This window comes from Odocoileus virginianus, chromosome 3 (genome assembly GCF_023699985.2).
Source record: "Odocoileus virginianus isolate 20LAN1187 ecotype Illinois chromosome 3, Ovbor_1.2, whole genome shotgun sequence".
Taxonomy (NCBI): Eukaryota; Metazoa; Chordata; class Mammalia; order Artiodactyla; family Cervidae; genus Odocoileus; species Odocoileus virginianus.
The window spans coordinates 38,118,283-38,133,156 of record NC_069676.1 but is presented as its reverse complement, the minus strand read 5'-3'; the positions used below and the strand labels follow the sequence as shown (position 1 = coordinate 38,133,156).

Here is a 14,874-nt window from a genome sequence, read left to right as displayed (position 1 = left end):
CATGTACTTCTAAAGCCTAGCTTGAAAGACTTTCAGCATAAACTTAGTGTCATTTAAAATGAATCCAATTGTACAGTCGTTTGAACATTCTTTGGTATTATCCTTCTTTGAGATTGGAATGAAAACTTATCTTTTTTAATTCGAGTACAAATGTGCTGAAATGAGTGTATATCAAGATCAGCACCATTAATAACATATACTCTGATAATTATTCAGTTAAAATTTATTTTGAAAATAACTTAAAGCAATTCAAATTTGTATGATATTACAGACAGATGTTCAGCCTTCCAGATATAGCACATGGTTTTATTCAGGGAAATGACAATATAATTATTTTTTCTTTTCTTCTCTATATTTATTAATCTAAATTTCATTCTAAGCATGGGTTATATGGCTTGAAAAGTATAAAAACAGCTCTTCAATTTACACTTCTTCAATTTACAATGCCTACAATATGCTACTTGGGACTTCCCAGGTGGCTCAGCAGTAAAGAATCCTCTTGCCAATGTAGAAGACACAAGTTAGATCCCTGAGTCAGAAGAATCCTTTGGAGAATGAAATGGCAACCCACTCCAGCACCTTGCCTGGAAAATTCCATAGACAGAGGAGTCTGGTGGCCACAGTCCATGAGGTTGCAAAAGAGTTGGACATGACTTCACAACTAAACAGGTGCAATAAAATATTCAGGTATTTGTCATAATTTTAAAGAAAATTTTTTATCAGAATTCTCAAAATAACACGTGACCAAATTGCAATCTTGTTGAATACATGTTCGTAAAGTAATCATGAAGAATGAAATTACTGTTTACATCAAACAATTAGTTTTTGCCCCTGGAACTGACCTTGAACTCTATTTTAGTTGGATTACAGAGTCCAAATCTCAGTGACTCACATGTGGGAAAATTTCTTATTGATATCAGCTATTGGATGTGAATCCAGTGCAATTCAGCTATATATCTTCATTTCTATTTCCTGTGTTGAAAACTCACTAACCCCTACTGAGTCATCAGTATCATGGTATAAAAATAAGAACAATAGTGGAACTAGGAAATAACCCTTAAATTTATGCTTGGATCACTCATATCTCATCTGCCAGAGCAAGCCACACAGCAAAGCATATACTGAAAAAAGCAGGGAAATATCTCATTTCCTCAGAGTGTAAAGATGACAATACATTACTGGGTATAATGATTGCACCACAGTATTCCATATATGGTTAAATCTGTTTAAATTCTGTATGATAGTATACTAACACATATATATGGACTTTAGAAAGATGGTAATGATAACCCTATATGCAAAACAGAAAAAGAGACTCAGATGCATGGAACAGGCTTGTGGACTCTGGGAGAAGGCGAGGGTGGGATGTTTCAAGAGAACAGCATTGAAACATGTATATTATCTAGGGTGAAACAGATCACCAGCCCAGGTTGGGTGCATGAGACAAGTGCTCGGGCCTGGTGCACTGGGAAGACCCAGAGGGATCGGGTGGAGAGGGAGGTGGGAGGGGGGACTGGGATGGGGAATACATGTAAATCCATGGCTAATTCATTTCAATGTATGACAAAAACTACTGCAATGATGTAAAGTAATTAGCCTCCAACTAATAAAAATAAATGGAAAAAAAAATAAAAAAGAAAAGAAAAAAAAATAAATAAATAAATTCTGTATTATGTCTCCACACTGGCAGATTTTTTAAACTATTTTTATTATAATTATGCACATAAAACAATCATAAAATCTCAGTGGCATAAAGCAAGGAGCATCAAGTTCACACAATTACACAAGTTGGTCAGCAGTATTGAGAGTTCAGTTTGGTTCCATGTTTCTTTTAATCTTCTTAAACCAGTTGAATGAGTAGTAGCTACTCATAGAATGCTCACCTCATGGCAGAATTTCAAACTTACAGAATAAGCTTCAGCTATCATACCCCAACATTCATCCATATTCTATTAGTCAAGTCACTTGGTCAGGGCCAGTGTCAAGGGATCAAGAAAACACACACCTTAAATGTACACATCATAACTGCATGTGTAAGACAGGTGTGTAATATTTGCTGACTAGTAAGCTAATCTATATAAGTTCTAGTCATTTATTCAACAAATATTATATAGACACTACGTCTTTGTCAGATATAAAAGTAGGCTTTCAAATCATAGGTATTCAACCATTATGAAGAATAGTATGGAAGTGCCTTAAAAACTAAAAATATAGCTCCCGTTTGATCCAGAAATCTCACTCCTGGCCATATATCCTGAAAAGATGATTTTTTTTTTTTTAAAGATACATGTACACTGACATTCACAGCAGCATTAATTATAATAACCAAGACATGGAAGCAACTTAAATGTTTACAAACAGATGAATGAATACAGAAGTTGCAGTATATATATATATATACACACAGATATGTATAGATAGATATAGAGATAGAGAAATACATAGTGGAATATTACTCAGCCTTAAAAAAAAATGAAATAATGACATTTGCAGCAACATGGGTGGACCTGGATTATTATAGTAAGTGAAGAAAACCAGACAGAGAAAGACAAATATCATATGATATCACTAATACGTACATGCATGCTAAATTTCTTTAATTGTGCCTGACTCTTTGCAACCCTATGGACCATAGCCCACCAGGCTCCTCTGTCCATGAGATTCTCCAGGCAAGAATACTGGAGTAGGTTTCCATGCCCTCCTACAGGGTATCTTCCTCAACTCTGGAATCAAACCCACATCTTTCATGTCCGCTGCATTAGCAGGTGGGTTCTTTACCACTAGTACCACCTGGGAAGCCCACTTATACACAGCACCTAAAAAAAAAAAAAGTGATACAAGTGAGCTTGTTTACAAAATAGAAACAGACTCACAGTCACAGAAAACAAACCTATGGTTGCCAAAAGGGGAAATCAAGGAAGGAGAAATCAAGAATTTGGGATTAATATATACACCCTACTTACTGTATATAAAGTAGATAACCACAGATAACCAACAAGTACCTCCTGTATAGCACAGAAGATATTTGATACCATGGAATAACCTATAATGTGACAGAATCTGCAAAAGAATACTATACAAAAAAGATCTTCATGACCCAGATAACCATGATGGTGTGATGACTCACCTAGAGCCAGACATCCTGGAATGTGAAGTCAAGTGGGCCTTAGGAAGCATCACTACAAACAAAGCTAGTGGAGGTGATAGAATTCCAGTTGAGCTATTTCAAATCCTAAAAGATGATGTTAAAGTGATGCACTCATTATGGCAGCAAATTTGGAAAACTCAGCAGTGGCCACAGGCCTAAAAAGATCAGTTTTAATTCCAATCCCAAAGAAAGGCAATGATGAAGAATGTTCAAACTATGTCACAGTTGCACTATCTGACACACTAGGAAAGTAATGCTCAAAAGTCTCCAAGCCAGTCTTCAACAATGCCTGAAATGTGAACTGCCAGAAGTTCAAGTTGTGTTAAGAAAAGGCAGAGGAACCAGAGATCAAGTTGCAAACATCCATTTGGAGCATCAGAAAAATAAGAGATTTTCAGAAGAACATCTACTTCTACTTTATTGACTATGCCAAAGCCGTTGACTGTGGATCACAACAGACTGTGGAAAATTCTTCAAGAGATGGGAATACCAGATCACTTTACCTGTCTCCTGAGAAATCTGTATGTGGGCCAAGAAGCAACAGTTAGAACTGGACATGGAACAACAGATTGTTTCCAAATTGGGAAAGGAATATGTCAAGGCTGTATGTTGTCACCCTGCTTATTTAACTTATATGCAGAGTACATCATGCAAGATGCAGGGCTAGATGAAGCACAAGCTGGAATCAAGATTGCTGGGAGAAGTATCAATAACCTCAGATATGCAGATGACACCACCATTATGGCAGAAAGCAAAGAACTAAAGAGCCTCTTGATGAACGTGAAAGAGGAGAGTGAAAAAATTGGCTTAAAATTCAACGTTCAGAAAACTAAGATCATGGCATCTGGTCCCATCACTTCATGGCAAATATATGGGGAAACAGTGGAAACAGTGACAAAGTTTATTTTCTTGGGCTCTAAATCACTGCAGATGGTGACTGCAGCCATTAAATTAAAAGATGCTTGCTCTTTGGAAGAAAAGCTATGACCAACCTAGACAGCATATTAAAAAGCAGAGATATAAAATAAATAAATAAATAAAAATAAAAAGCAGAGATATTACTCTGCCAACAAATCTGTCTAGTCAAAGCTATGGATTTTCCAATAGTCATGTAAGAATGTAAGAGTTAGACTATAAAGAAAGCTGAGCACCAAAGAATTGATGCTTTTGATCTGTGGTGTTGGAGAAGACTCTTGAGAGTCCCTCGAACTGCAAGCAGATCCAATCAGTCCATCATAAAGGAAGTCAGTTTTGAATATACATTGGAAGGACTGATGCTGAAACTGAAGCTCAAATACTTTTCCCACTTGATGCAAAGAACTGACTCACTGGAAAGACCCTGATGTTGGGAAATATTGAAGGCAGGAGGAGAAGGGGACTACAGAGGATGAGATGGTTGGATGGCATCACTGACTCAATGGACATGAGTTTAAGCAAGCTCCAGGAATTGGTAATGGACAGAGAAGCCTGGTGTGCTGCAGTCCATTGGATTACAAACAGTTGGGCATGACTAAGTGACTGAATTGAGCTGGTATGTATATATCCATGGACAGAGAAGCCTAGAATGTTACAGTCCATGAGGTTGCAAAGGAGGTGGAAATGACTTGGCAATTAAACAAACAAACAAGCTACATTATATCTATATTTATATCTATATCTATATCTATACACACACAGACATGTGAATACATGCACATTAATATGTACACATAAGCACATACACATAAATATATTTTTGCCCTGGTTTAAGTTATTCTTCCTAGAACAGTTTCAAGAATTCAAATATTCCACTGTGTTTCATCCCATGAACATTCTATTAAACAAATAAATAAAGATAAAATAAAATCATTGCATCTTTAGTTCCCATATCCAGTGAAGAAACTGATATATATATATCTTGGTTTCATGTGTCTTTGCCCACACCTATATACTTTCTTCCACATAAACATTCTTTCTCACTAATTCTAAGGACTTTGAGGTTTTTCACTCTAAGATTTTATGTTAAATTCTCCTTCCATGGAATCTACCTTGCTCTACTTATACCTCTCTTCCTTAATTTTCCTTCTTATTCAGAAGCAGGCATGTCTGTCAATATAGCATGTTTGCTCTACTCTTTAAATGTTTGTGCTTAATTGTACTCTCTGCACGTTGAACACGATCTATGTGTTCCTTCTTAACCTGGTCCCTGAAGTCTCCTCAAGAGCCACGTCCCACGTCATTCCTTTACCAGGCTCCTACGACCCAGAATAGGACATTCTTGCTGAGTCTTTTTACACTAACACATTAGCCTGAGTGGTGCCTCACAGACTACAGGTCACTCTCCTCAGCGGTGCCTGGTCTTTTCTTACCTCATTCAAGTGTGTGCCTCCCCACCACTTCTTCCAGAGTGAATGAGAGACAAGGGGTGATGCCTCATTCCAGGCATTTGCTTCAATGTAGTCAAGGGTCTGCAGAGACATGGGGTACACATGGTTTGAGAGAAACAAGGAGAAGTAGAGGTGACCTCTAACTTGTAGTATTGCTTCTTGTGGCTTCTGGGATAGAAAGCAACCACTTTTTGCTAAGCCAACACAGAAAACTGTGTTTCCATGGGACAGCCAGAAAAGGAATTAAAGGTAGCATGATTAAATAGTTTCTGAGGAAGAAAGTAGGGGCACTGAGACAGACCAGGCTTTCCTCCAGGTACAGCAGAAGACCCTTGTGTCATCGGGATGAGGGATTAGTCTATGTCAGCATTGCTTGTATAAAGTGAGATTAAACATTTAAAAAGGGGGGAGGGACTGCCTTCTCTGACATCTTTCCCATTATTCATTTTTTTCTGAGCATAGTTTATTTCTACTCTTAAAGGCTGAAGAATACACTGTCTGTTAAGGTTTCTGTGTATAGTCTGTCCCTTACATAGGCAAAAGCTCCAGGATAGGCCACTTGCTAGGCCTCACTTGCTACTGCACTGAAAGTCTCCTGGGAGTTTGCGCATCAACAGATGAAACTGATTATTCCACAGATGGTTCATTACAGAGAGACAGGTTAAAATGATGGATTCATTTCACCTAAGTGATTCTACCTATTATAGATTTTTATAGGTTCATGATTTAACTAAATATCACCAAATAACTGGAATATGTATGTAAATATATCAAAAAAACTTTCAGCTAATATTCCTGTATGACACATTATTATTTTGACAACCAAACATTATTGAGCATCTTTAAATGTCAGAGGAAATTTAAGCATCTTTTATTTATTAACATGTCACAATTATTATTTAGCCAACAAAGTACTTCATGGGGTGCACGTAAATTAAGCAGCAGTTCAAAATTTTTACAGATTGTCCAGACGTTCAAGTCCTGATGCTCCTGTCTCAGAACTCATCTTCTAAAGTAGTGTTTCCTCACAAACTTCAACTGTTTTACCACATAAGGACTTCATTCAGCAATATCTTGTTTTTTCATGAAGGACAATGGATGGCTATTTCACATAAGTGTCTGCATTGTGAACCAGTAGGTGTTGTCTATGGTCCTACTTCTAAAACTGATCCTTCTTTGAGTATAAACTTTCTAAAATCAGACAACTGAGTTCAGATCTGTGTAAAAGCAGACCATGAATTTTCCCTCCAATAAACCTCTCTATTTTTCAAACATGAAAGCTAACATTGAAACTTCTTCATAAAGTTATGACAGTAATTAAAATAAGCAAATGAAAAAAAAAGAAAAAAAAAAATAAAATAAGCAAATGAAGCCAGACTGTTAAGAAAAATGCAGTCACAAAGTAATTCATGAATAAAAAGGTACGTTATGTTTAATTTTACTGTTGTGATTATAGTTATTTTGTGATGTTGTACCTTAAAGGGATCCTGGAAATAAATTACTTTATGAAATTATCTTTTGATCAAAGTTTGGCTGTGTTTAGCAAAACAAGCAAGGTTTAAATCCAATTAAAGGGCTGAATTTTATTAAAGACTCTTAAACATGGTATTCAGGTTTAAGTTAAATTCAGCAACTAGCCTTTCTTCTAAATCTCTGGGTGCCACTTCCTGAAGACCCCAGGGACCTGCAGAATTGGCTTTGTGCCATTCTCCTTGATATTGTCATCTTTAGACCATACTTCTTTTGAATTCATGTGAGATAAACAATTTGTACAAAAGTGTTATTCAAAAAAAGAAAAAGTTGTGAAAGTTGGGATTCAGGGTCAACAAAAATGGAACTTTAAAAAATAACAAAGAATTTCTAAAGAAATTATTTTAAATGATTGTATTACAGTTATCTTTATATTTAATTGTTTTAGTTTTGGAAAGTGCATGCTTGCTGCTGCTGCTGCTGCTGCTAAGTCACTTCAGTCGTGTCCGACTCTGTGCGACCCCATCCCTGGGATTCTCCAGGCAAGAACACTGGAGTGGGTTGAAATTTCCTTCTCCAATGCATAAAAGTGAAAAGTGAAAGTGAAGCGCATGCTTACATATTTGCAAATATATAGATGTATTAACAAATATATATTGATACCTATAACTGTTTTCTTTGTAAAACCAAAGGCCTCTTTACATTTGTCGAATTTCTTGGCTGAAAATTATTATAAGTATGTATTCACTTAGCAGGAGACAAAAAAGGGATAAACTAACAACATAAGATTCCTATTTTAAGCCAAGACAAGAAAAATTTGAACATAAAATTTTTCTGTGCCCTTTTGAATCTCCTCCCAACCCTCCAGCATTATGTATTAATCAAACCTCCTCAAAGGCAGAAATACCTGCTCAAACATAAAGATCAGTTTTTCTTCTTCTGATGCCAGCAATGTAACTTTTTAGATGATAACATTTCTTTCCCAGTCTGTAATGTGTATGGATGACCTATCATCCATCTTGTGCATGCAGATATAATATCTTTGATGAACTTTGTATAGAATGCCAAAACATTATTTCCCTTTAAGATAGTTATTGGTGCAGATAACAGTAGAACATATGACTGGGGAAATATAAGACCACATCTAATGGAAGTTCTTAGTTTGAATACTTTCTGATAACCTTATAAATGTTACTAGCTTTGTCACTTATATTCTGCCTAAATTATAAAATAATTGTTTCTTGCATTACCAAATGTGTGACTGTGCCTCTGATAAAATAATGATGACTAGGTAACTTGAAACAATTGGGCAAATATATAGCTGTATAAGATCAATGATCATAGTATTATAACTCTAAATATAGGAATAAACAACAGAGTGAACCATTTTCTGGACACAATAACACAAGAGGAAGCTAAACAGTCCAGCAGATTTTGCCTACTGTTAAAAAGGTCTAATGCAATAATAGCACATTGAGTGGCCTAGCAACAAAATCTTGACTGACCTAAGAATGAGCATTCCTAGCAATGTGAGACAAACTGGTTATAAAATGCCTCCCCATATTCTGTAAAAAGTAATACTGAGAGGGAAGGGATTATAAAAAAGAGACTCTTTCTCACCATCCAGTTTTATGAGAATCAAGTCATTAACCACTGAGGTTGCTGACCTAAAATACAACCTGAACTCTGTTCAGGGTAAAGATCAGGATATGGGACTTTGTGCTCTGGGAAAACTGTTAGAGTTGGCCTTCATATAGTTACAATTCTTTTTCCAAGAAAACATTTTATGAACTCAATTTCTTGAATTTTTTGATAATTAGAAAAGCACTAAAACCCTTATTGAAAATGTCTGTCCCTTGCAAATAGCAGTAACTATCTACCAAGATATGTGTTTGATTGCATATATCCCTTCATAAAGATCACATATATATTGACCTTCTCCCTTACCTGATCTGAACAGTTCTCAGAGCTCTCTGAGAGTCTGTCCCATAGGTTATAATCCTTAGGTTAACTAAGATAAAAATTTTCAATTCTTTCATAGATTAACTAATGATGATTATTTTTGTACACAATACCTTGAACAGCAAAACATATATATTATAATCTATTTTTTTATATTCCTTCTTTGGGTAAAGAGTACTATACACTAGCAAAAATTTGTATTTCCAATAATATGATTCCACCAAAGTAATTGAAATATTTTGTTATAGTACATAATTAAAATAACGAAGCCTAGAGTCTCAGTCCAATGGAGAAGCTGGAAGATATTCAGCATATATGTACCCAGATCAATGAAAATAGTTAATCTTCAAAAATTCAAAGGAAACACAGATATGAGAAAACTTTTAATAAGTATGCCAATATAATTTTATTTAAAAAATCAAATATTCCTATGAACATAATGTGTTGTCTATCAGTAAACAACTAGACTGTTTTTGCTTTAGAAGCAGCTATCTTTGTTTTTATTTTCAACATTTGAATGAATCATTCACAAAGAAAGAGATACAAATAGGCAATAAGCTAATATAAAAGTATGCAGCATTGTTTCACATAAGGGAAATTAAAATCAAATTCAAATGAATAATAACATTAATTACAGTAAACACAAAAGGTTAGTAACACACGCAATTGCCACCAATTTGGAGCAACTGTTATTCATGTGCTTTGCTAGCGGGAGTTTAAAGACAAACATCCACTTTGAAAACAGATTACTAAAAAGTAATTCATGCATCTACCAAAAAAGTAATATATATATATATATATATATATATATATATATGATAACATACCAAAAAAAAAAAAGAAAAGATTAAGAGCAACTTGAACAGTAACATTCCAGAGTAAAAATAGCCCAGATGACTATCATTAGAGTAGTGAATAAATAAATGGTGATATAAGGAACCACTACTTAGCAATGGAAAAAAAAAAACTATTGATAGATATAAAATGGCATAGGAATCTTTAAAAACATACTAAGTTGAGAGAAAGATATAAGATAAAAGAAAAATATCTACTGTGTTTTCACTTTTATGGGATACTAGATTAGGTTAAACTAACAGAGATACAAAGCAGACCAGTGTTTGTCTTTGGGTTGAGGAGTTTCATTGGAAAAGGGCATAAGGGGCATTTTTGATCTTGTGAAAATTTTGTCTCTTGCTACTGGATGTAAGTTACCAGCACATGTGCTTCTGAAACTTATTGAAAGACACCCTTCAGATATGAATATTCTAACTGTTTATAAATTATACCTCAATTCAAAAACAACAACAAATGTCAATATTGTTCGACTACTTTGCTCATTGTTTGAAAAAGCATTTATCATGAAATGTGGTGTGGAAACATTTCAGAAGAATTTTTGATTAGCAGATTTTTACAAATCCTGTCTGATTTGTTGATGACAGCCTAATGAATGATACCAAAATATGGACATCTGTACACACTCCAAAGTAAAATAGAAATAACACACAGAGATATAATGACTATATAATCTTTCTCAAAGAAATTTTACACAATCACTTTTTATAGCCGTGAACTCTGGGGCAAATCAATATAATCCTAATCATGACTTAAGGCAGCACACTGATCCATACACTTTCTCAGAGCTCCCTTGACCTCACTGTTCCTCAGACTATAGATGAGGGGGTTTAGCACAGGGGTGAAGATAGTATAAAATGCTGACACAATCTTATCATGGTTAGCTGACCTAAAGGATTTGGGTCTCATGTAGGTAAAAATGGCTGCTCCAAAAAAGAGTCCCACCACGGAAATATGTGAGGAGCAAGTGGCAAAAGCCTTCTTGCGGGCTTCGTTAGAACACATCTGGAGAGCAGCGGCAAGGATGAGGCTATAGGAAACCAAGATGAGGGAAATGGGGACTAGGAGCATTAACACGCAGCACACATACATAGCATACTCAAAGACAGAAGTGTCAGCACAAGCCAAACGCACCAGAGAGGGGGCCTCACAGAAGAAATGATCGATCTCATGTGTCCTGCAAAATGAGAAGTTCAGGGTAGCAGCAGCCTGCATGAGCCCATCAGCCGCGCCAAGGAGCCACGATCCCAAAGTCATTCTTAAGCATAATTGCCAGCTCATGAGGACTGCGTATCTCAGTGGATGGCAAATAGCGACATAGCGGTCATAGGACATGGCTGCTAAGAGGAAGCACTCACCCCCTTCCAAAGTGAGGAAGAAGAAGATCTGAAACCCACAGCCAACTGGGGAGATGAACGTCCTGCCGGTCAAATAGTCAGCAGCCATTTTAGGCACAATGGTGATAACCAGTATCATGTCCATGAGGGAGAGTTGGCTCAGTAGGAAGTACATGGGCCTGTGGAGCCCACAGTCCAGGAGAATCAGGAGAAACATGAGGGCATTGCCCACAAGAGAGGTGAAGGCAGTTATCAGAACCAATACAAAGAGAAATTGGTGGGCTCCTGTGTGATTAAAGAGTCCTAGGAGAATGAAATCTGAAGTGGTATTCCAGTTTTCCATGATTTCAAACAAGACTGACACAGCAAACAGAAAAATAGATGAGGATTATATATACATACCATAACAATATTTATTGAAGCAGAAGCAAAAAATAATTTTTCTTGACCTTGATTAATCTGGGAAAGAGCTTTTGCTTTCCAAATAATAGGACTTCTATTTTTATGCACAGGAACTGGAAGAATTAAGTCTGTAGATGGAAACATAATTACTTTGGTATTGTTAGGGTGTTTAGTTTAACTTTACCAAGCTATACATTGAAAACAATAATGATTTTCTTAGAATATTTCCTCCAATGTAACACTGTAATACTAAATGCAAATTTTTATTAATTGTAAGAGGCATTTTGTGTAGGGAGAAGTTTTCCTTGTAAAGTCACAGAAACACAACCTTTATTGAGTAAAGAAGAAAAAATAGAACGCCTTACTTCTTCAACCAGCCATGAAGATAAATCAGTCTCTCCTTCAATTCCAAGAGGATCTAGATCTTTAAAGGCATTTTCATATCTGATCTGCTGGAGTCAAAACTATTCAAACTTGTTGAACAAATATAACTAAACCTGCAAAGATGATGATGTTAGTCTCACAGATATAATGTGATTCAATGAAGTTACAGGGAAGGAGTCCATCTCTTCCATGATCACTCCCTTTACCCCTTCTTTTGATATCCATCCTATACTAGACTGCCAATCAAGATGGAGAAAGGCATTAAAAAGCCTCACTCAATCCCTAATTACATAGCTTGAGCATCATCATTGTACTAACAGCATTTCACTCAAGGATTTTCGTTGTTGTAAACCTAGATATCATGGAAATACAGTTGCTCTTTATCAAATTAGTTTCAGAAGTTTCAGATGAAAAAAAAAACCCTTTATGATCTACACACACTCATATCTCTAGTATGCAGTATATACCATTAGTAACTATATGTGACTCCTAATTATAGCCCTCAGTATCACTCTTCTGAAGAACCTCAATCCCTCTTATTTCTTTGACTTGAAGATTTCTTGTTTTCCATTATTTTCATCATTTTTATTGTTGAAGATTGCTAGAACTTTAAACTTGTTTAAAAATCAATAGGTAATTTTTTAACTGTAGAATGTTTGGCAAATTTCTTAAATTTAATATATTGTCAAATCAGTGACATTTTCATACTGTTGTGAATCCATCACCAATATTCATGTCTTGCTCTTCATCTTATTTAACTGAAACTATTACCCATTAAACAGTAATTTCCTATTACCCCCCCTTCTCTTCAGTCCCTGGAAATCACTCTTCTCCTTTTTATCTCTATAAATTTGACTAGAAATATTAGATAAGCAAAATCATATAGTATTTATTTAGTTTTTTATTAGTTTATTCAACTTATTATAACATCCTCAAAGTTTATCCATGCTAGAATGTGTCAGAATTTCCTTTCATTTTAAAGATGAAAAATATTTCTTTGTATGCATATATTCATACTACATTTTACTTTATAATTTATGCCATCCCTGGACATTTCTGAGTGTCTATTCCAGCTGTGTATTTAAGCATCAATTTAAAGGGATTTTTGTTTAAACAAGATTATTTTAAATTTGATATAATAAACATATATAGCATAAAATATAATTTGAACCAATTATTTTGCTTCTATTATGTAAGAAAGGTTTATATGTTTTAGGATAACTACAAATTAAGTAAATATTCAGTTTACAAAATATGTTTTCCTATGATAATGTTTCTAATTGTAAGTATTTTATCAAATCATTGGTTCTTAACTTTTCAATGGACATAAGTCATATATCTATGCATTTCTTTATAGATGAAATAAATATGTAAAAGCAATCAGTCATTATGAACATAATTGACAAGTCAATATGTTAACAGTGTTTAGATTATTTAGTGTTAAGATCAACTAACCTTGCAAAAAAGGAGCGTAAGGGATAATTTCTAACAGAATTGACCATGGATACACAGTGTGGTGAAATTTTAAATAAAGGAATTAAACTATCTGTCAAATAAAACATTTATAGTATCATTAAGGGAAAGTATAAAGGCTCACCTTTACTGTAGGAATAGGATTGCTTAATACTATAAAAACAAATATTTTCTTCTTTTATCACTCTCACTTCGGAACACTAGAAATATTCTGTCTTCTGTCTCCATAGTCTTTCACATAGAACAGTACTAAAATTGTGGTATTTTACTTTAAATTACTAAGTTATCTCTTTTGCAATACTACCAAAAATAACAAATATAACCTCTCTTTCAATCTCATCAAGTAATTATAGAATATTTAGAAAACTGCCTATAATTATTCTTTCTATATTTTCTACTTCTTGCTCTCACTTAATATTAAAACTATAAATCTTTTTCCACAGGGTACCGGAATGAGTAATTAATCTATTCTGCAAAATATAAAATGGTAAAATCCAAATTTTTTTATAGAATTAACAGGTTGTTACAATGTTTTAATCTCATTATTGTGTCAGCTATCACAGGCTTTAGTTCTTCAAATTGTAGAATAGATAATTGAATGGATATTATCTGCAAAACTATATAAATTGATCTAACTGGATTTTTCTGGAGTTCAAGTTTAAAAGCAAAACTAATAAGTATTTCAGAAACTAGTATGACTTACATAATATATAAATGAAGAACCCTAAACCTGCATCCTCTCTGAGGAGCATCCTCCTATTTACCTCTCTGAGTGGAAGAAGGCTCTTCTACTCTTGTACCATCAAGCTTGCTCATATCAGGGTCTTCAGAGACCTATTAAGAGGCTTGGCTTATTGCCATCTTATTCTAAAATTACTATCATATTAACATATCATAACTTCAGAAGTATAACTCTTTGGATGTCAAAAATGTTTAATTTTTAAAGGTTATAGTGGTTCTCAGAACTTCAATATACTTCCCTACATGCTTTCAAAATGCTATGATTCATTAAGAGATAACTATTTACAAGAAAAAAATAAAATATAAATAAATGTTCTTTGGAAAAGATGCTTATTTAAATATACACACTGAGGAGTGTATTAATTTGATTCTAACATTGCGTATTTATTTTTAATATAAATTTATTTACTTTAATTGAAGGCTAATTAATTTACAATATTGTGGTTTTTGCCATATATTGACATGAATCTGCCACGGGTGTACATGTGTTCCCCATCCTGAACCCCCTTCCCACCTCCCTCCCCATCCCGTCTCTCTGGGTCATCCCAGTGCACCAGCCCCAAGCACCCTGTCTCATGCATTGAACCTGGACTGGTGATTCATTTCACATATGATAATATACATGTTTCAGTGCCATTCTCCCAAATCATCCCACCCTCGCCCTCTCCCGCAGAGTCCAAAAAGTCTATTCTTTACATCTGTGTCTCTTTTGCTGTCTCGCATATAGGGCTATCATTAC

The 14,874-nt window shown here is 34.8% G+C and overlaps 1 protein-coding gene across 1 annotated transcript; it reads right to left on the bottom strand.

Annotated features, from left to right (window-relative positions):
- Positions 1–10,539: 10,539 nt before the first annotated feature.
- LOC110121568 (olfactory receptor 2T12-like) lies at positions 10,540–11,478 on the bottom strand. The gene has a single exon (XM_020868773.2). It carries the CDS (start codon positions 11,476–11,478, stop codon positions 10,540–10,542), a length of 939 nt encoding a protein of 312 aa, XP_020724432.2.
- Between the last annotated feature and the right edge of the window lie 3,396 nt (positions 11,479–14,874).